We start from the raw sequence: 22,782 nt of genomic DNA on the forward strand, positions 1-22,782 counted from the left end.
ATGAATGATAGAATCGATCTCGGGGATTTCTTGTAACATTGCTTGCTACAGTTTTTGTATTTTAATGTTATTACATGTTTTTAATACACTTACTTTTGTTGAAGCACCTCCCCGTGGATTACGTCAGCAAAAGTTCACGTATATAGCTGACTCTCATGGGACAGGTGGGATGGTCTGTTGAAGCACACACGCACGAAACAATTGTTACCACCTTCTTCCTGAACAAGGCTGGCGTCCGCCCTGCAAGGCGAAGTGCTGCCACATACCTGCACCGATGTCTAAAGAATAAAGCCGTTTGTTTCCAACTACAACGTGGTGAGTTGCCCTCTTTCATTACCTGCTCTGTTGTGATTGCAAAGTATATTTGAACTTTTAGAATCACCTCTAGAGGAAGACTGAGTCCTAAGATAGCATGGGTCCTTCGCTAACCACTATAGCTATAATAATGTCTATTTGAGTGGAGAACATTTTCTCAACAATTAATGATATAGTGATTTTAATATTTGGTAGATTACTTGCATGTGTCCCTGAATAGTCAAAAGGGTGGGGGGTGAATGCTAGGAAAAGGGAATGTGACACCCCTTAAATGTGATTTACACAACCCCTAATAACACCTCTGACCCTAGTATTAACACCCCATTCCTTGTCAACTATCCCTATAGCTTGATAGCAAGAAAATGAAAAACACCATTAGAATCCAGGCACCAAAGATTATAAAATATCAACAAAAACAAACCTGTGGTGTGCTGATTTTTTTGTACTCTTTTTTTAAGTGTGAGTCCTGCAAAACCCTATGCTATTTTCACTCAGTTTCTAAAAATGATTGTTTGACTTTGTATGTGAAAGTACTATGAACAACCTACATGTGCAGTTATAAATATCAAAATAAAAAAAAGAAAGCACGCCAGACATTTTCCCCAGTTTATTTAAAAAATGAATAAGAAAGCAACATGCAACTTTTCTACAAACTGAATATACTTAAATAAAATGATAATTTAGCAGTACAATACAAATACCAATAATATACACATTTATAGTATGAATCTTTTATCATTATAATCTATTTACATATTATGAAGTATTCATCTCTCCAACTACGTTCTGTAGGAAAGGATCAAATGCATGAGTATTGAATGAAATACTGACTTATCAGGCTTATATACATACAGAAGAGTAAATGTAGTGTATAAAGACTAGCAATTTGTAAAAATACATGTATAATGTTACTAGTGTTTCAATGGGAAAAAAAACAAGTGGGGGTAGGGTTGCTTTTATACTACTTTATATTACTTTAACACAGCCACATATTTGGGTCTGTACTATGGTTAACAACATAACCAATATTTACTATAAGGTTCCATGTTCTAAGTTCAGTTTGAGGGAACCCAGTAGGGCCAGATATTGTTGCCATAATATAGATGCTAAATTGCTGCTATCTTAAAGTGAATCCACAATACACACCACATTTAGGGGCAAAGTCACAATTATACATTTAGCGTCTTTAGCTTTCTAATCTGTCAAATTCAGAATCCAAATTTTTTGTTTTTCTTTTTTACATTTTTTTAAATGATAGTCAAAAGTAAAAGGATGAAAAAATATGAATTTAATTTTAAAGGAGATCTGTAGTGCTCTGAACTTTATACCCTATCCTAAGGATAGAGGATAAGTTTTAGATCGCGGGGGGTCCAAGCGCTGGGGCCCCCCGTGATCTCCTGTACGGGGCAACGGCAATGTGCAGTAAAGGGGCGTCCCGTCCCCACTTGACGCGGCAGCCAGCACGCCCCTTCATGAATCCCATAGAGATACAATTATACATTTAGCGTCTTTAGCTTTCCAATCTGTCAAATTCAGAATCCAAATTTTTTATGTTTTTCTTTTTAATATTTTTTTAAAATGGAAGTCAAAAGTAAAAGGATGAAAAAATATGAATTTAATTTTAAAAGAGGTCTGTAGTGCTCTGAACTTTATCCCCTATCCGAAGGATAGGGGATACGTTTTAGATCGCGGGGGGCCCAAGCACTCAGACCCCCCGCGATCTAAAACTTATCCTCTATCCTTCGGATAGGGGATAAAGTTCAGAGCACTACAGATCTCCTTTAAGCACATTTACATATGATATGTTTGTATGTATCTAATGACATTAAAGGCAAAATATCCATTTTTTTTATTGATCTGTTAAGTAGATTTATACTTGATCCAACTGACAAACAGTGTTAAGTTGCATAATTATATGTTCATCACCATAAAATTCTTATTGGTACACTGGACTCTGTAGAGCAGTATGAATCAGTGGTGGAGGGCCACATGTGGTTCTTAGCCCCCTACATATGACATGCCATCTTTTGATGGTTCTTGAAACTGTTGTGATCTAGTGGCGCCATAATGTCATAGCATTACTAGTATTTGTTACTGGGCCAAACCTGTATTCTTGCAAATATAAGGGATATATGATATTCTGTTACCTTCAAGAAACATGATTTTAAATCTGTAAATTTTAGGTTTAAACTTATTTTCATTCTCTGTTGTAAGTCTACAAATGGGGCATACTGAAATGTAGAGATGACTGCTTAGCTCAGAAATATAATGGAGAGGACTACTTAGACTTCTGTGTTTGCAGGCTTAGACTGGGTTTACATAACATGAAATTTTTTGTGAGCATGGTATATTCTGTAGTTGATATCATGCAAATTTTTTTCCAGATTACAGCCGCATTTTTGTGGCAAATCGATGTGTAATATAAGATGTGTGCAGAATTTAAGGTGTGAACCCAGCCTTTACAGTAGAAGAATGCAGTTGAGTAGAAAGGTAAAAACGACAGATTCTGAATGAGCATCTTTTAACCTATTTCCTTATTTTTTAAGGGGGGGGGGGGTGTATTAGAAGTGGCAGAGTCTTTTTCAGGTAAAAGCCATATTACTAGCCCAAAAAATTTACTAGGATTCTTAACTGTTCAGAGTGGCTCAACCTGATCTGTCATATCTGAAGATAGCGCGTGACCTACAGGTTGGGTATTTCTGCTCTAGGGGATGAACAAAATATGATACATCCAAATACCGGCTTTCTCACTTAATTGAATGCTGCATTTTTTTTTACAAAAATGTATTATTCGACTTGATGTTAATCATGTAGATAATTTTTTTTCTTTGTTTTTATTTTTTTTAGCGCGGGGGGGGGGGATTTTAAAGAAGTTATTTATTTCATTAGAAAAATATTACACTTGCTATAAAAAATAAGAAAACAACTTTTTTTATGCCTAATTTGTGCTGTCATACTTTTGTGGAAAGATGCTATTATTGAAAATCTTTTTAAAACAAAAAAACCTACGTAATGTAATTTATTAGTTTAAAAGACTGCTTATGAACCCTGACTAAAAAATTTAATAAAATAAGAATGGTCAAAGAAATAAAATTACTGAGATTTTTTTTTATTTTCAGAGAAACATATTACTTTTCATTTGTTGCACATCACTAAGATATGTTGTTAAGATAGAAAACGGATAATTGAAATAAATATGTAAAGAGGAAATTGGTGAACCAAAGTAATCTTTTTTATCTACATACTTAATGAACTTATAAAGCTCATACATACTATGAATCTTTATTTTAAACACACACAAGGTATCATAGAATTATAACACAAAATCTTTCCATTTCCAGAATAATAGAGACAGTTACAGCAGAATTCAGAAAAGTATGAGAAAACTATGGATTTCAAAGGTCTTCTTTCTATATATGGCTATAAATGTAAAAATGGACCCATGTTATAATATGAGCATAGATTGTCTGAATACTAGGAAAGACATTGCTGATTTGCTTGTGCTCCTTTTGGAGCAGTAGGTTGCCTCTGTCATTGTATCTTGCAGATGGAATCTCCTCTTAGTCTGCATACACTCTAAAGAAAACAAATGTTAAACACAAATTAATAATTCTTCCATTTGGAAAATGTTATATATCATAATATTGTTGATGAAAAACATTTATATGCATATATTTATTGAACATGTGTTTCAATCTAGACAACAGAAGCAATGTTGAAGTCATCTATACTGTTTAGTAATTTATTTAAACTAAATAACCTTTGCATGGACTAGTCTCACTATATCTCAGGTTAGTTTGTATTTTGGACAGAAAATATATTGAGGAGCGAATGAATATTGCTGTTGCTGTTTTTGTACTTCATTATGGGAACAGGAATGCAAACCATATGTCTGTATTATCATCTGACTGGTAGTTAAATTGCTTGCTGATCCCCATGCTTTGCTGGTATGAGGAACAACCATACCACAACATACAGGTGGATCACATTACTTTCCAGCAGATATTTATGCTACTGTATAAAACAGTTGATGATGTGTGTCACATCATTATCAAAACCAAATGTGCCTTCTATATACAAGATGGGAAGAACCTACAAAGCTGTTTTTTTTTTGTTTTGTTATTTTTTGTTTTTGTTTATGTAGTGGCATACAGTTATTGTCATTATCCATATCCCCTGACCCTGTGCTCAACTGGGCTTACCATCTAATATTCATACAATGTAATATTTCAGGCACAAGCATTTTATTCAGATATTGGCCCAGATTTACTACTGTTGTTGTGTTTTGGATTCCTAACAACTGAGTTTTTTCACCACCAGATGTATTCATCTGGTACATGTCAAAAGAAAATCATGGCACACCCATAAAAAGTGGTACATTGCACTCCAATCAGGTTTTGACAAACCATTAATCGACTACTATGTTAATTTTATGTAGATTTTATACATTATACTCTTTACAATTGAAACATTTCCTATAAAATAAAAAATGAAAGAAAAAAGAAAGATATTATTATTGTTATTAATATTATTATTATTAACCCGTTGGGGACCAAGGGCGTACAGGTACGACCTTGCGTCCCGGTACTTGAGGACCCAGGGCATACCTGTCCCATTACTGAGGTTTGAAGTGTGCTATCGGCCAATCAGGATGATGCCCGGCATTAACCCTTTAGACGCCGCGATCAAATTTGATTGCGGCATCTAAAACTAAAGTAAAAGTATCCCGGCAGCTCAGCAGGGCTGATTGGGACAATCACGGTGAAATCATGTTGTCCCGATCAGCTGAGAGGAGGCTCTGCAGGCTCTCCATAAATGTACGATCTAATATAATATGTTTATCTAAACTGCACGGTCAATCATGTACACTAGCGAATGAGCGAATCGAAGCTGACGAACCAGAATTCCTTACAAATTTCAGGAAACATTTAATTCGCAACGATTCTATCATGCAAATCGCCTCATTTAACTGCATTTTACAGCATTCCATGCTCCAGGGCATCAAAAATGGCAGATCCACATGCCAGTACATGGGGCAAGGGATGCTGGGAAGGTGGGAAGGCAAGGCGGAAAGGGAAGTAGGCGGGATGACCCTGAATCACATGCAGGATGCAGCCTATCAGCAGCCAGTCACCTCTGTGATGTCACAGCCCTATATAATCGGCAGCCATATTTCCGGCTCCTCACTTCATTACAATACACTGCAGAGGGATCATAGGACACAGAGCCTGTGTGTGTGTGTGTGTTACAGCAGAGAAAAGCACATTCCAGCAGTGTTTACATCCTCCTGGTCACATCAGTGTTCTCGTGGACAGAGAACATTGTTTTTTTCACGGGAAAGGATTAATTTAATGCAGCTGCAGGCATTAACCTCCCAGTCACTTTCTTCAGCATAGTATTACAGAGAGGAGCACATAGCTGTGTGTTGCCTCATACATTTCAACAAGCTGCATCAACTTCATAAACCTTAGCAGAGGAAGTGGGAATAATTTTTTCAGTGCAATTCAGTGTCTTTGTTCCACAAAAAATCATCTACTGGTTATACTAGTCTGTAGACGGTATAATACCCAGCAGTCCATTCCTAATAGTCTTTGCCTGAGTGCAATTTTGTGTTTAGTACAAAGTTTTTTTGGGGCTGCAGCACTGTTGTGTACTGCTGGTGTTTTACAAAAATATATATTTTTTAAGGATACTGTAGCGCATTTTTCTGTCATCATCAGTGCATACTGCATACCTACATCTAAGTAGTGTACTATTTTGTACTTGTACTTGACGCTAAAACTTGGGAGTTAAAAGTTCAATTTCAAGATCCTCAATTTCAATTTCAAAATCTTACATTTCTATTTCAAATTCTTAAATTTCAATGCTCTCCTCATGCTTTTGCCAACTCCACGCTGTGCCATTCAGACACTATATGGTATCCTCATGCTTCAGCCAACTCCAGGCTGTGTCATTCAGCCAATATATGGTTTACTGATGCTGCTTGGCCTGGGTCGTTCATTCTTTGTTGTGGTTCTTCAATTGCAGAATTAAGTTGTATCATGTTTTCCTGTTCCTCCGATGAGCTAATGTGACTGGAACACACAATACTCATATTGTCATCTAATGAATGATCCTTTTCTTTAGAGAATGTATGTATAATTTTATTATTTTGAATGTCAGGTGGTATTCTGACAATTTCTGATTATAAAGGAATTTTGGAACCTGGGACACAGGTAAAAATAAGTATTTTTAAGTGTAATGTAGCAAATGTTTCTGCCCTCATTAGTGCATACCACATACCTACATCTAAGTAGTGTACTATTTTGTACCTGTTAATCTGCCAAGGGCCTATATACTGTGAAAGGACAGCCAATAGTACACACCTGCTGCTGTATTGTTTTAAGCGAAGTGAAGCGTTTTGTACTCCCCTCATATACTCAATAAGTATGTCAAATAAGTATGTCATAAGTATGGCAGAGTAGTGAAATTTCAATTTCAAAATCCTTAATTTCAAATTCAAAATCTAAAATTTTAATTTAAAAATCATACATTTTAATGGTCTCCTCATGCTGCTGCCAACTCCAGGCTGTGCCATTCAGACACTATATGGTCTCCTCATGCTTCAGACAACTCCAGGCTGTGTCATTCAGCCAATATATCGTTTACTGATGCTGCTGGGCCTGGGTCTGGGCCTAAACATTTTTTATGGTATCACTAGCTACCCTAAATCTTCAATTTAAATTTCTAAATTCGTCTTTTTTTTCTTAGGGATTGTCAAGCCCTGGTGTCTACACATGCTGATGCCAACTCCAGGCTGTGCCATTCAGACATTATATAGTCTCCTCATGCTTCAGTCAACTCCAGGCTGTGTCATTCAGGCAATATATGGTTTACTGATGCTGCTGGGTCTGGGAATAAACATTTTGTCATGGTAGTACTAGCTACCCAAAATCTTCAGTTTAAATTTCAGAATTCATCTTTTAATCTTAGGAATTGTAAAGCCCTAGTGTCTACTCTTGCTGCTGCCAACTCCTGGCTGTAACATTCAGACACTATATGGTCTCCTCATGCTTCAGCCAACTCCAGGCTGTGTCATTCAGGCAAGATATGGTTTACTGATGCTGCTGGGCCTGGGTCTGGGAATAAATATTTTGTTATGGCAGCAATAGTTACCCAAACTCTTCAGTTTAAATTTCAGAATTCATCTTTTAATCTTAGGGATTGTGAAGCCCTAGTGTCGACTCATTCTGCTGCCAGCTCCAGGCTGTGTCATTCAGCCCCTATATGGTCTCCTCATGCTGCCAACACCTCCACACTGTGTTATTCAGCCACTATATGGTCTCCTCATGCTGCCAACACCTCCATGCTGTGTCATTCAGCCACTATATGGTCTCCTCATACTGATGCCACCTCCAGGCTCTGTCATTGTGACGCTCTGGGGCAATGATTCTATAAGTGATGCCTGTAATCTGCACGTCATTCTTAATAACAGTATTATTTCACTACCCCAGCACACTCCATATGCATGTTAGAACACAGCAAAGTGTTCTACTACCCTATTGAGGCTCTCTGTAGGCCAGAAATAGGCATTTTTATATATAGATTTGCCAAACCGATTTTTTTCGAACAATTCGTCGAATCGGCCGAATCAAATTCAAATGTTCGCTCTAATGTACACGTAAAAAAAATACCAAAGTCCAAAATTGTGTAATTTTTGGTCAATTCATATACCATTAAAAATTATAAAAATTGATCAAAAAGTCCCATAAAAACAAAAATGGTACCAAAAAAAACTTCAGACCACGGCGCTAAATATGAGCCCTCATTCATCACTGGATGTGGAAAATAAAAAAGTTTTAGGGGTCAGAAGATAACAATTTTAAACATACTAATTTTGGTGCATATTGTTATAATTTTTTTACAATAAAATAAAACCTACATAACTTTTTTTTTCTTTATTTCACCCCACAAATAAGTTTTTGTTTTTTTACGCAGAGTGTGTCATAAAATAAGTAATGTCATTACAAAGTACAATTGCTGGTGCAAAAAACTATTCCTTATGGGCCTGTAAAATTGAAAGCCTTAAGGTTTTTAGAAGGGGAGGAGGAAAAGACAAAAGTGCAAAAACAAAAATTGGCCTGGTCCTTAAGGCCAAAATGGGCTTGGTCCCCAAGGGATTATTATTAATAATAATAACATACATAAATAATTAATCATTTTAAGAAAGTAATTTTCCATATTTATAGTATCCTGTATTTCAAATTGGTAAAAAAAAAATCAAATTTCAGTTGTTGTTTTTTGGGTCAACTACCGGTAAACTATTGACTTGACAATGTAATTTGCTGGGTTGGGTTTTTTATTTCAAAGAGTTGCAAATGCATCCAATTTTGTCTCAGGGAAATCTGCACAACAATAATCTGCACAACAATTGTGTTGCAAAAGCCCACTCAAAACTATTTGAATTGGATTTGTAAATCTGAGCCATTATTGAAGGTCAGATTTAAATTTGGGATCCCGATGCTGCAAGGCATCAGTGCTAACCACTGATCTACAGGAAAATGGTATTCCCCCTGTACATATCTCAGAACATATATTTGGTGTCAGTCTTAGAATCAGTATTCTTCTTCATGGATTAAAAGTAATAAAGGTATCATGATTTCTTCTTAAATGGACATCATAAAAGGTATGTCACTTGCTTGGTAACCCTCCTTGAGCTTATACTTATTAGCTGACTTTAGCTGTCAATGTATGGCATAAAAGTAAAAAGAAAAGCGCTCCATAGAGTAGTAACGTTTAAAACCCAGTGGTGAGAAGAATATATTGATTTACTGCTCACCCCTGGGTGGTTGTGTAACCTCATACACAACAATGATAATAGTGTGTAATGGTAGGTCGTCTGCTGCCCTCCGGTAAGTATATAGCAATAGAGGAATTGGTTTCAACGGAACCCGGCTCCACGGAAGCCAATTCCTCTAATGTTTTGGCATAGGCAGCCATCCACTTTAATTGCTTTAATTACTATTCCCTTCTGGGCTTCCCTGCAACACCAACGACAACATGATTGAACTTGATGGACATGTGTTGCTTTTTTTTGTTAACTGTAATAGTTATCATAGCTTTCTATCAATCAAGATTTTTTTAAACTTCTTATATCATAGATAAAGTAAAATTCCCTAAAGACATAGGGAGGAATATATAATTGTTTTTACCCTAGCTTTGGTGTTAAAAACTCAATAGGGGATTTGCACAAAAATTTTGTGACTTTTCAATTAGACTTACAAGTAAACAACATGGTTGTGACATGGTTAGCTTTTTGCAGCCATTGGTGATTTTTCAACTGCACATTTTTAAAACTATTGCAAAATGTTTTTGCAAATACTAAAATTTTGTGCAATCTCAGAAATCTGCTTAGATCTATACTATTTAGCTATTTAAAAGGAACGTGCACCATTTTGATAAATTTTAGGGAAGTACTCAAACTCCAAGGCAAGCTGTGGCAAAAATAGCTTGATCTTCACAGACAATAATAAAATCTCCAAATGAATCTGAAGGTAGGCAAACCCTTGCCTCAGGTCTCCTTATGGGAAAAGAAATGATGCCAGAAAGATCATTAAATGTTCATTTTTATAGTAAAGGGAAAATGTTCATTTTGAATAACTTTCAGAAGTTACACTAATGCACATCACTGGCAAAAAACATAACCTTTAGTCCAGTATTTCATCTTTTTTTTTTCCCCTTTCTTCTTAGAGCAACAGTTACCTTTTACCTCTACCCTTCTACCTCTATAGTTATGCCACTTTGTTCACAGTTAGAAGCTGAAGGCACTCTGACATCGATGTAGGAATGCACACATGGCAGCCTGCAGAAACACACTAGGAGCTGGTAAAGCAAAAATATTTTAAAGGGGTACTCCTGTGGAAAACTTTTTTTTTTTTTTTTAAATCAACTGGTACAAGAACGTTAAACAGATTTGTGAATTACTTCTATTAAAAAATCTTAATCCTTCCAGTCCTTTTTAGGGGCTTTATACTACAGAGGAAATGCTTTACTTTTTAGATTTTTCTGCTGTCATGACCACAGTGCTCTCTGCTGACCTCTGCTGTCCATTTTAGAAACTGTCCTGAACAGGATATGTTTGTTATGGGGATTTTTTCCTGCTCTGGACAGTTCCTAAAATGGACAGCAGAGGTCAGCAGAGGGCACTGTGGTCATGACATCAGAGAAATCTAAAAAGTAAAGCATTTCCTCTGTAGTATACAGCCCCTAAAAAGTACTGAAAGATTACGATTTTTTAATAGAAGTAATTTACAAATCTGCTTAACTTTCTGGCACCAGTTTCCATTGCTTTCAACAGAGGGTATAGTTTGTTTTTTTGCCCTTGAACTTTAACTATGATTTGCCATACAAAAACAATTTCAGCTCTCCTGCAGATACCTTACCATGTTTTTCAAGGGTAAATTTGACAATATGTCATGAAATGGTGACCCAGTCCCCAAATACTATTGATTCCCTTAAGTCTCACACGTTCCCTTGTTCCTTTTCAGTCAACAAAATGAAAGAATTTAGATTCCTTTCTTCTTTCGCTACTTGCATTAGTGATCCTTTTCTTCACACCTCTTCCAGCTTTTTCCCTGCCTGTCAGTACTCTCCTATGAATATCAATAACCACTCTGGTGACTTGTGCCCCATTTCTGGCAGGCTTTATACCTATGAATCCATTGAAATGTAACCACTTTAATGCCAGACATAATGAACACAGAGATGACACCGGCTACTTATACTGTAATACCTGTGAAAATGTGCAGAGAACAATAGTATAATAATATCAACAACACTGGACTACACAGAATTATCCATATTCTGCCATGCATATCGGAGCCTATATATTTGACAGCTATAGTGCCGTGCCTCTCCGCTCTTAACCCTTTGCCACAAATGGACGTACATTCACGTCCATTTGCGGCTCCCAAGGTATGATGCGTGCAAAGCAGGTGAGCGTGTATCATACCAAGTGGGGTGATGTCTGGCATTAACCCTTTAACCCTAAAACAAAAGTATAAATTGACGGTTAGCTCAGTGGTGCTGTCCGGGACTGCGGCGGTGAAATCGCAGTGTCCTGAACAGCTGGCAGGACGCGAGGAGGATCCCTACTAGGGATCGACCGATTATCGGCTTGGCCAATATTATCGGCCGATAATCACGATTTTGGGCATTATCGGTATCGGTATTACCTTGCCGATAAGCCGATAATGCCCCGCCCCCCGCACCGGGAACGCTCCCCGACCCGCCGCACCGCGTCGCACCCCCCACGCACCGCCCCGGCCCCATTGCCTCCCCCATCCCCGGTTTTATTATTACCTGTTCCCGGGGCTCCTGCTGTGTCCTGCGTTACACTGTGCGCAATGACGATGTGACGTGCGCGACGTGACGTCACCGTCAGGAGGACGCCACCAGAGCCAGATGTAGAGTGGACCCCGGGCACAGGTAATTATAAAACCGGGGATGGGGGAGGCAATGGGGCCGGGGGGGATGGGGAGTGTGACGCGGTGCCGCGGTAGGGGGCGTGGAGCGGTGTGGCAGTGGGGGGAGCGGTGCGGTGGTGGGGGGAGCGGTGCGGGGGTGGCGGTGATAGGACCCCCGGAAAGGCAGGGGGAGAGTAGCGGGTGGCGGCGGCGGTCTATGGCCCCGCAAAGCAACTGCAGTGCATTGATTTAAAGCGCCCACTTTAAATCAATGATCTGCAGCGGTGTCGCGGGGGGATAAATAGCCGATAACTTATACCGGAATATCGGTATAAGTTATCGGCTATCGCCCCTAACCTCCACCGATTATCGGTATCGGCCCTAAAAAAACGATATCGGTCGATCCCTAATCCCTACCTGCCTCCTCGCTGTCCGATCGCCAAATGACAGGTCCGTGCCTGAAATCCAGGCAGAAGCAATCAAGCGGCGATAACCCCGATCAATGCCATGCTATTGCACGGCAGTGAACAGTGTAAGAGATCAGTGTATGCATTGTTATAGCCCCCTAGGGGGGCTATAATATTGCAAAAAAAAAGTGTAAACTAAAAATTTTCTAAATTTGATTTAACTCCTTCCCTAATAAAAGTTCAAATCACCCCCCCCCCCTTTTCCCATTTAAAAAAAACCTGTAAATAAAAATAAACATATGTGTTATCGCTGCGTGTGTGAATTTCCAAACTTTAAAAATATATCATTAATTAAACCACACGTTCAATGGCATTCATGTAAAAAAAAAAATTTATAAAAAGTGATCAAAAAGTCTGATCAAAACAACAATGGTACCAATAAAAACTTCAGATCATGGCACAAAAAAAATGAGCCCTCATACCGCCTCTTATATGGAAAAATAATAATAACGTTATAGGGGTCAGAAGAGGACATTTTTCAACGTATTAATATTTGTGCATGTAGTTATGATTTTTTTTTTTTGTAGTAAAATAAAATCTAACCTATATGAATTGGGTATCCTTTTGACTGTATGGACTTACAGAATAAATATAAGGTGCAATTTTTACCGAAAACTGCACTGTGTCGAGCCGCTAAAAATTACAAATTTTTAATTATTAATAGTATTACAAAGTAAAATTGTTGGCGTAAAGAACAAGCCCTCATATTTTAGGTGGAAAATTGGAAGTGTTATGATTTTTAGAAGGTGAGGAGGAAAAAACAAAAAATCGCCAAAGAGGGAAGGGGTTAATTATATACTGCTCTATAATAGATTCAATGCTCTCTGACACAGTTCTAACCTTGTAGCTACCCTGGCTACATGATTACACATATATTTATCTAGCTGAAGAGGTCATGTGTGTGGAAACACTCCATCCATATCTAACATACTTTCGACACACACAGTATTTCACCTTTTACAGTTTAATCCAAGTTAATGTCAACCTGATATGAATTAGCAGGGAATAAGTTAAATCATCCATCCAGACTTACAAACCCCTCACAACCTGAGACAGGAGCTGTCAGGTTTTTGATAAAATTTGCAAATTTAAGGCTCTATATATAAGTTTCTGTCTTCTTGTGGCTGCATGTGTAGCTAATCTGGATTCTACAGGGAAATTTTCATGCCCACAGCTGGGGCTTTTTCATGATGGACTGACACATGCTTCCAAATAAAATAATTAGAGTGAATTTTCTAGTCTAATCAGAACTTGCCGCCCTCGAGCAGAAAGTATGAACTCCACTCATAGGTGCTATTAATAGACGTCTACTGCATCTCATTATCACATTCCTGACAAGGACGGAGCAGTCTGGGAATGGTTAGCTAAGCCTACAATGGATTCAAAATAGTTGGGAGTAGAAAAATTCTAAAAACTTATATGAAAAGTCTTCAGATTCCATATATATTATATCAGCCCCCAAATTGTCCTTGTTATAATGTTGTATGTTATGTCAATTTCAAAAGTATTCAGTTTTTGGTCTTCTTATGGATTTGATATGCTGTGCAGTGCCAACAAGGTTGAGCTCTTGTTTATACCAGAGACAGAATCTATATATATAAAACCAAATGTGTGTATGTGTGTGTGTGTGTGTGTGTGTGTGTGTGTGTGTGTGTGTGTGTATGTATGTGTGTGTGTATGTTCCAGCATCAAGTCCAAACAGCTAAAGATATTAACATGAAACTTGGCACACATGTTACTTATATGTCAACAACAAACATAAGATAGGTGATTTAACCCTTACTCACCCCCAGTTGCCAGGTGCGGGGTTTATGTATTAAAGTCCCATACATGTCAATGGGAAATATATGTTACTGCATAACTTCCAAACGGCTAGAGATATTTCGATAGTACTTGGTCACATGTTACTTATATGTCCACTTAAAATATAGGATAGTTAATGTAACCCTTAAGGTTGAGATAGGAGGTCGGGATAGGAGGTCGGGATAGGGGGACGGGATAGGAGGTCGAGATAGGAGGATGGCAAGGGAGGTTGGGATAAGAGATCGGGATATGAGGACAGGATGTGAGGATGGCATATGAGGTAGAGATATGATGACGGGATAGGAGGTCGGCATAGGAGGTCAGGATAGGAGGTCAAGATAGGAGGTCGGGATAGGAGGTCGAGATAGGAGGACGGGATAGGAGGTCGGGATATGGGGTTGGGATATGACAACAATATATGAGGACGGGATATGAAGTCAAAAGCTTCCTCCTTTGTTTATTTTCCTCCCCAACAAGGATTAGGAAGGAAAAACCGGGCAACGCCGGGTATTCAGCTAGTGGCACATAAATCTGGGTTATTATGCCTCATACACTCATATGAATTATTGGTTCCACATGGTTCCACTGTACTTGTTTCATATAACCCCATACGTTTATATGAGTCCATATGGTTATTGTATGAGTTCCTTGAATGCGTGCAGTATGTCCCCCTTCACACATAGAAATCATTCCCAGTCTGTGATGTCCCCCCCCCCTTATCCCCAACCCGTGCAGTGTGTCCCCTTCATACATAGAAATCATCCCATGTCTCTTATGTCCCCCCTCCTTATCCCCAGCTCGTGCAGTATGTGCCCCTTCACACATAGAAATCATCAATATAGGATAGTTAATTTAACCCTTAACTACCCCAGGGTCAGGGTTTTTGTTTAAAGTCCCATGCAAATCAATGGGAAATGTATGTTCCCACATAACTTCCATAAGGCTGGAGATATTTCAATACCTGGTACACATATTACGGGTTGGGATAGGAGGCACGGGATAGGAGGTCAAGATAGGAGGACGGGATAGGAGGTCGAGATAGATGGACTGGATAGGAGGATGGGATAGGAGGACAGGATAGGAGGTCGGGATAGGAGGTCGGGATAGGAGGACGGGATATGAGGTCGAGATAGGAGGTCGGGATACGAGCAAGGGATGTGAGGATGGCATATGAGGTCGAGATATGATGACGGGATAGGAGGTCAGGATATGAGGATGGGATATGGGGTTGGGATTTGACAACAATATATGTGGACGGGATATGAAGTCAAAAGCTTCCTCCTTTGTTTATCTTCCTCCCCAACAAGGATTAGGAAGGAAAAACCGGGCAACGCCGGGTATTCAGCTAGTGGCACATAAATCTGGGTTGTTATGCCCCCTACACTCATAAAAATTATTGGTTCCACATGACACGGTGTAAGAAAGTGCAAACTGTACTTGTTTCATATGACACCATACATTTATATGAGTCCATATGGTTATTGTATGAATTCCTTGAACCTCTGAATGAGTTTTACATGGTGTTCTGTTTTGGGACAGTAAGAGTTCTGATTATTTTCTGCATTTACTGCAGTCAATAAAGTGAAGTACAACTTTTTAAAACACTCATAGTAAAAAACTCAAAATAGACATATGGTGCACGATTGACACAAGGAGGCATGAAAACCTCCATAAGATAACCACCATGGCTGAGACAAGGAGTAGACAGGGAGGAAGGATAAGTGACCACCTAAGGCAGTGATGGTGAACCTTTTTGAGCCCGAGTGCCCAAACCATAATGCACGCCAACTTTTTTTCCCTCAAAGTGCCCGCACAGCAATTACATCAGAATGCTGAGGTTTATGTTTGGAAAAAAACAACTCATACAGTTGCCATAACTAATTAACATCTTTTGTTGTGTGTTTGAGGGGTGCTGTGTGTGTGTGAGGTGCTGTGTTTGAGGGGTGCTGTGTGTGTCTGAGGGGTGCTGTGTGTCTAAAGGTGCTGTGTGTGTGTGTTTGAGTGGTGCTGTGTGTGTGTGAGGTGCTGTGTGTGTGACGTGCTGTGTGTTTGAGGGGTGCTGTGTGTGTGTGGGGGTAGGGGTGCTGTGTGTGGGGGGGGTTAGGGGTGCTGCATATTATTTATTTTTAATACATATAGAAATGCTCATTTATTTATATTTGACAATTATCCCCCTCCACTCCTCTCTTCTTTTTACCTTTAGAGAAGGAGGGAGGAGGACACAGTCAACCCTCGCGGTCCAGTGGTAAGTATGGTTTCTCCCGCGCATAATGCTGTGTGGCGCCGCAGCGCTCCACACAGCTTGCTCGTAGGAGGACGGATCTTTTCAAATCCCTCCTCCTACCTTTTCGGTTCAAAGCAGAGTATTCTGTGTGGCGCAGTGACACTCCACACAGCCTGCTCGCAGGAGGATGGATCTTTTCCGATTCCTCCTCCAGGCTTCCAGGTAGCATAGGATGATTTCCGCCCGTGCAGTATGTCCCCCTTCACACATAGAAATCTTCCCCAGTCTGTGATATCCCGCCCTATCCCCAGCCCGTGTAGTATGTCCCCGTAACATATAGAAATAATCCCATGTCTCTGATGTCCCCCCTCCTTATACCCAGCCCGTGCAGTATGTCCCCCTTCACACATAGAAATCATCCCCAGTCTGTGATGTACCCCCCCCCATCCCCAGCCCGTGCAGTATGTCATCCTTGACACATAGAAATCATTAGAGAGGGGAGATGAGGAGCCATGTACGTCCTCTCTTCCCTGCTCTTCTGCCTTCTTTTCCCCATGGAAATTTGCATCCTCCAAAGGCAGAGCAGGGAGAGGGGAGATGAAAAGCCGTGTATGTCCTATCTCCCCTGCTCTGCCTTCTTTCTACCATGCAGACCTGCGTCCTCCGGTAGGGGGATGTGAGGGGGGCATGGCTTCTTTCTCCTGTGCAGACCTGCATTCTCTGCTCTGCCTTCTCTCCACCCAGCTCTAGCTAAGGAAACCTTGGAAGAGCTGAGGGAGGAGCAGTCACAAGTCTGCACGCATCACAAGTTTCCACCTCACACCAGCGGAGCACATCAAAAGGCATCCATGGCGAACTATGGCCACGTGCCCACAGAGGGGGCTCAGCATGCCACCTGTAGCACTCGTGCCATAGGTAAGCCATCACTGACCTAAGGTGTCACATAGCAAGAGGCTGAGGTACAATTGTATGTACATAGTCAAGCCCCAACCCCCCATCCCCCTGTGCTTCATTGAAAGCCTATTTGGTTGCTAATAATAATTTTTTTTTAAGTGCACAAAAAATGGCGCTTTACCCCAATAAAATAACTATAGTGGCTACTAAGTGTTTCCTTTTTCCAATGTCAATTATAGTACTGTACTGTGTAAATCATTAGCCCAGCAAGTGCCGGCCTATTTAGCGCACTTTCACCAGCACTATGTCATGGTATAGCAGAGGGAGTTTATGACATTTAGAATTTACCCCAATAAAATAACTATAGTGGCTACTAAGTGTTTCCTTTTTCCAATGTCAATTATAGTACTGTACTGTGTAAATCATTAGCCCAGCAAGTGCCGGCCTATTTAGTGCACTTTTACCAGCACTATGTCATGGTATAGCAGAGGGAGTTTATGACATTTAGAATTTACCCCAATAAAATAACTATAGTGGCTACTAAGTGTTTCCTTTTTCCAATGTCAATTATAGTACTGTACTGTGTAAATCATTAGCCCAGCAAGTGCCGGCCTATTTATTGCACTTTCACCAGCACAATGTCATGGTATAGCAGAGGGAGTTTATGACATTTAGAATTTACCCCAATAAAATAACTATAGTGGCTACTAAGTGTTTCCTTTTTCCAATGTCAATTATAGTACTGTACTGTGTAAATCATTAGCCCAGCAAGTGCTGGCCTATTTAGTGCACTTTCACCAGCACTATGTCATGGTATAGCAGAGGGAGTATATGAAATTTAGAATTTAGAATTAAGGGCAATGAAGTCCATGTATGTGTACTATTGAAAAACAGCCTAGCTCTGTTCCTGTCCCACAAAATGAAGAGAATGAGAAATAGCTGTGCACTATGGAGGGAACTCTCAGGGGTTTTTAAGGCTTAACTTAACAAAACAATGTAGTTTTTTTTTTCTTTTGAAACGACGTGTATGCTTAAAAGGGGTTATACACCATAAGGTAAGTTTAGCACCTACCTGCCAGACAGTAATGAACATGCTTAAGAAGGATCTGCGCTTGTCTTTGGGTTAAATGGCTGTGTTGTGAAATTACCATAAAAATGTGGCTTTCTTTTTGAGAACCTCAGTATTTCATGTTGAAGTTTTCTTTTTTACTACAAATCCCACTTTCCTACCTCCCACACATCAGCCACCCCACCCATTGAACAACAAACAAGCTAGATTCAATGAAAAAGGTCAGTGCTTTCTAATCAGGGCTGTTCCACACATTGAAGCAGACAGGCTCCTTGTCATCACCTGACTAGTGATGTCAGGTCTCGGCCGCAGTATCCTGGGGAATACCCGAGACAGGAGTAATTTCGTATGCTGTTAAAAATGAACATCCAGAGCAAAGATCACATAAGAATACGAGACCAGCCTTTAGAGACAGGTACAGACACTATATTATGAACTACACTAAATTTACAGCTCCTGTAGCCTAATAAAATAAAATAAAAAATCCTGGAATACCCCTTTAAATAAATACATACATACAGTGAATAAATAATGATATATTTACTATTGCAGAATTTATCTGCGGCTGCTTTACCCCCTTTATGTGCACAGACCACACACCAGTTCCCTTTCTTATCCTGTAAGAATAGCGGAAGTTCTCATTAGTAAGTTTCACTGATCAATGAGTATTTCCTGCCATCAATGAGGAGAAAAGTATTCACTGGTGCATCGAAGGTTCTAGCAGCAGAGATCACAGCTCAGTGAGGGATTATTCACCTAACTGTAGCATTGATATTGGTAGCAAATTAAGTCGCTAAAACAGGCGGTGCAGCCTGTAAATATCTTTATGTGTGAACTGTTAGGTGCATAGAGTTTATTGGTTAAAGAAGGGAGGGGTGAGCAAGTGTCATTGGCCCTGTCTATCAAGGGAGAGAAGTCTGGATTTATGGAAAAGTTTACTGCTAGGGGGAACCATGGGGCAATTAAATAATAATTTACATCGGTGCATACACTGATGCAACCCATTTATGTTATAAAGAACAATGTTAACGGCCTATGTCTCAACACGTCTGAAGATTTTTCCATTATCTAATGTTGAACATTATTTCGAAGTGTCCTTATCATTTAGGAAAAACCTTGTCACATCTCCCAGAGAACATCATACGTTTTCATTGGTCGAGGTCTCCGTGCTGAGGCCCCCACTTATTGGAATCAGTCTGGAGAAGTGCATGCTTAAGCGCTTCATCTCCCCGCTATCCGTGCTCTCCATCCAGCTTCACTAAACAGCCCATAGGCTTACAATTAAACTGGATGGAGATTGCTGCAAGCCAGGGAGTGAAGCGCACTAACGTGTTTCTTTTTCCTCGTTATAAGGATAAGTGAGAGTCTCAGCACTGAGCCCATGACCAATGGCTCTGAGACATGTTCAAAGTTTTTCTAAATGACAGGTACGCGTTAACCTTTAATATACTTTCTTTCCCCCATGCTATAGGAATTAAGTTACATAAATGTTAAGTATCTATCATTGCAACAAACTTCTGACTTCGCAAAGTAACATATTTTGATCTGTGGGGGTCTGGGTTTTGAGATATCCACTGAATCACTTTCACAAAGAAGTAGAAGTGCTCTGCTGAGTGCTGAGACCCTTTGTTCAGCTGTTCTCAGAAATCCATGTATCACTCTGCTTTGCAAGGAGAACCGAACGGAAACTGAAGGTCACAGCACAGTATAGCTGACTGTTTCTGTCGCTTTATTTTAGAGATCAGTAGTACATTAGCAATACTTTATTAGTATTATTAATATTATATTAATATTATGGTACATATATATTTATATACATATATATATATATATATATATATATATATATATATATATATATATTTGTAGCAGTTTAAAAAGTAGTAAAAGTTGAAGCAGCATCAATAATGACTGAACACCTACCTGTTCTTTTCCCGATATATTGTGTACCACTTGAGGAACTTCTTTGTACTGTGTAGTTTAGGGTGTAAGCAGTATTGTTGTCCTCTTAGCCGGGATACATGCATGGTTACACTAAAACAAAAACAAAAATGTATGTAATATACTACCTAATAGAATCAACATCCATAATTTAAAAATGGTTGAAAAATAAACAAAAATACATAGTCTCAAACCTGTATAAAACATTTTCTTGTCAATGATATCTCTCATATATGCATTTATTACATATTGTATAATATACTCTATTGTTCTGTGCAAAAAGCTCTTCAGCATGTGCTTTTTAATATACAGTCTAGTTTAATGTAGAGTCAATCAAAGAACAGCTTAATTCCAGTACTGTGGCCCACACATGCTTATATATAGTGGAGGTAAATCCTTATATTCACCTACTGTATACCACATTACAATGAAGACCCACTACACCATCTTTATAAGGTGCAGTAAAAAAAAAGGATCCAAATAATCCCATAGTAAGCTCTATGCCAGTGTTACTAGACAATTTATTTGTGATGGAACTGACTAATGGTGGACGGAAAAACTAATGTACTCAACAATTGCTGATTATTTATGACATATTATCACTTTTTCAATAGTCCTCTCTTTAACACAGACAGGACATAAAGAAACAATTCATATGATCTGTTAACACCAACCGATGAATGGAAATACTTTTCAGACCAGATTTACTATTTCTTTCTTTATTAAAGGGGTATTCCTGCGCTAAACATCTTATCCCCTATCAAAAGGATAGGGAATAAGATGTGAGATTGCGGGGGTCCCCAGGGGCGGGATCCCCATGATCTTACATATTATCTCCTTTTCTTTTGATAGGGGATGAGATGTTTAGCGCCGGAGTACCCCTTTAAAGCTTTTATGTCCTTTTATAGGTTAAGAAAAACGTTACTATGTTATGTTTTCCTCCTACTTTTGATTTATATTAAACTGTGTATATTTACAAATTATATATCTGGTCCCAAGGATAAATGCTCCACAGCCTTCTCTTTCTCCCATATTAAATAGCTTAACATAAAGAGCCTATTAAATTGATATCCTGCAAAGAAAAAGTTACAGGTAAACAAGTCTCATGCCCAAAGTTTTTTTTAAAGGGTAATATTTCAAAAACAAGTAACATCCTTGTGTGCTTATGTGGCCACAGTGTACCCTCCTCCATGTAGACCCTACTACTCTACAGGCCCTGCTCGCTCCGCGTGGTCTATAAAGCAACTTTAAGACCAAGGAGTGCAGAAAAAGACGGGTTCACAGCTGTTTTAAAGCAACTTTGGCCATGGAACTAGGTCCATTGCTCTTTATAGGGATTCTGTGTCAGCTAACACAATTGAATAAAAACAATGAATACCACACATATAAGAGTCAGAAATATCGAACAGATTTTCCTTTTATTTTTTAAAGGTTAGGAAAGTTGTAAAAAAGATGGCATATTCGCCTCTCCAATCTCCCTGTAGCAGAAATCCAAATTTCTACTGTGGAATCTATAACAGATTTTTCCAGCAGAAAAATCCATTATTTGAACAGGCTCTTAGTGCCCCCTAAAGCTTAAACTAAAACTTCAGGCAAAATTAACATTATTATACAGACTAAAAAAGGCTATGGCAACATTGTGCCGCTATAGGACGTCCCATGCAGCCGTGTTTTCTCCTGCATGCAGTGATCACGATTTGGTACCTGTCCACTCTTGTTAGGCACAGGGCAGTGACGTTCCAGAGACAAAAAAATACCCTTTCAAGCAATTGTCCCCTTACCCAGTACTTTCTTATCCCTCACTGCAGCAGTCAGTGCCCCACAGCTATTGGCTGTTTTGCAAGGTACTGTCCAATTATCTCCAAAAATGTATAGTATTTGTGAACATTATGGTGTCTGGTAGCTGATTATTCCTCTGTATAGTGCCAATTTAACAGTGATATGTATTTCTTAAATAATGCACATTCCATAGGTGCTGCTTTGATGTGAGTGTAGACCATGGTTGGAGGCACACAGAGATAGGACTTCAAATGAGGGAGACCTCAAAGAGTCCTTTTGAATCTGTAAAAATCATTAACCTGACTAGAATCATTTCTAAAGTTCTTTGAACAATCCACATTTTTATGTCTGTTTTTGTGTTTCGTTGAGGTCTACTGTTGAACTTTCTCCATGGATCATTTTCCATCTGGGAACATATAAGAGTTGGTTCTGGATTTTTGGCAAAAAATCTGAGCTTTGAGATTTTAAAATTTTCGGAGCCAAACTGAAACAAGAGCATCACCGGCAGCATATACATTTTGTTATTGAATGCAATATTCGTCCCCTCCATAGCTTGACATTCTTTCTGCCATTTAATTCTGATTAAAACTGTTGATTAAAGGGGTACTCCGGTGAAAACCTTTTTTCTTTTACATCAACTGGTGCCAGAAAGTTAAACAGATTTGTAAATTACTTCTATTAAAAAATCTTAATCCTTCCTGTACTTATTAGCTGCTGAATACTACAGAGGAAATTCTTTTCTTTTTGGAATTCTCTCTGATGACATCACAAACATAGTGCTCTTTGCTGACGTCATTACAATAATAATAATAATAACTCTTTATTTATTGTTGTCCTTAGTGGGAT

The 22,782-nt window shown here is 39.0% G+C and overlaps 1 protein-coding gene across 1 annotated transcript in view; it reads right to left on the minus strand.

Moving 5' to 3' along the window:
• Positions 1-907: 907 nt before the first annotated feature.
• The window catches only part of CXCL14 (C-X-C motif chemokine ligand 14), a 40,841-nt gene continuing 18,966 nt past the window's right edge, over positions 908-22,782 (minus strand). The window contains exons 3-4 of the mRNA XM_056516650.1: positions 20,140-20,250; positions 908-3,891 (exon numbers count right to left, since the gene is read on the minus strand). Of these exons, the coding sequence (XP_056372625.1) occupies positions 3,876-3,891; positions 20,140-20,250 (127 nt within the window). The 3' untranslated portion in view covers positions 908-3,875. The remainder of the gene's footprint in view (positions 3,892-20,139; positions 20,251-22,782) is intronic.

Source organism: Hyla sarda, chromosome 4 (genome assembly GCF_029499605.1).
Source record: "Hyla sarda isolate aHylSar1 chromosome 4, aHylSar1.hap1, whole genome shotgun sequence".
Taxonomy (NCBI): domain Eukaryota; kingdom Metazoa; phylum Chordata; class Amphibia; order Anura; family Hylidae; genus Hyla; species Hyla sarda.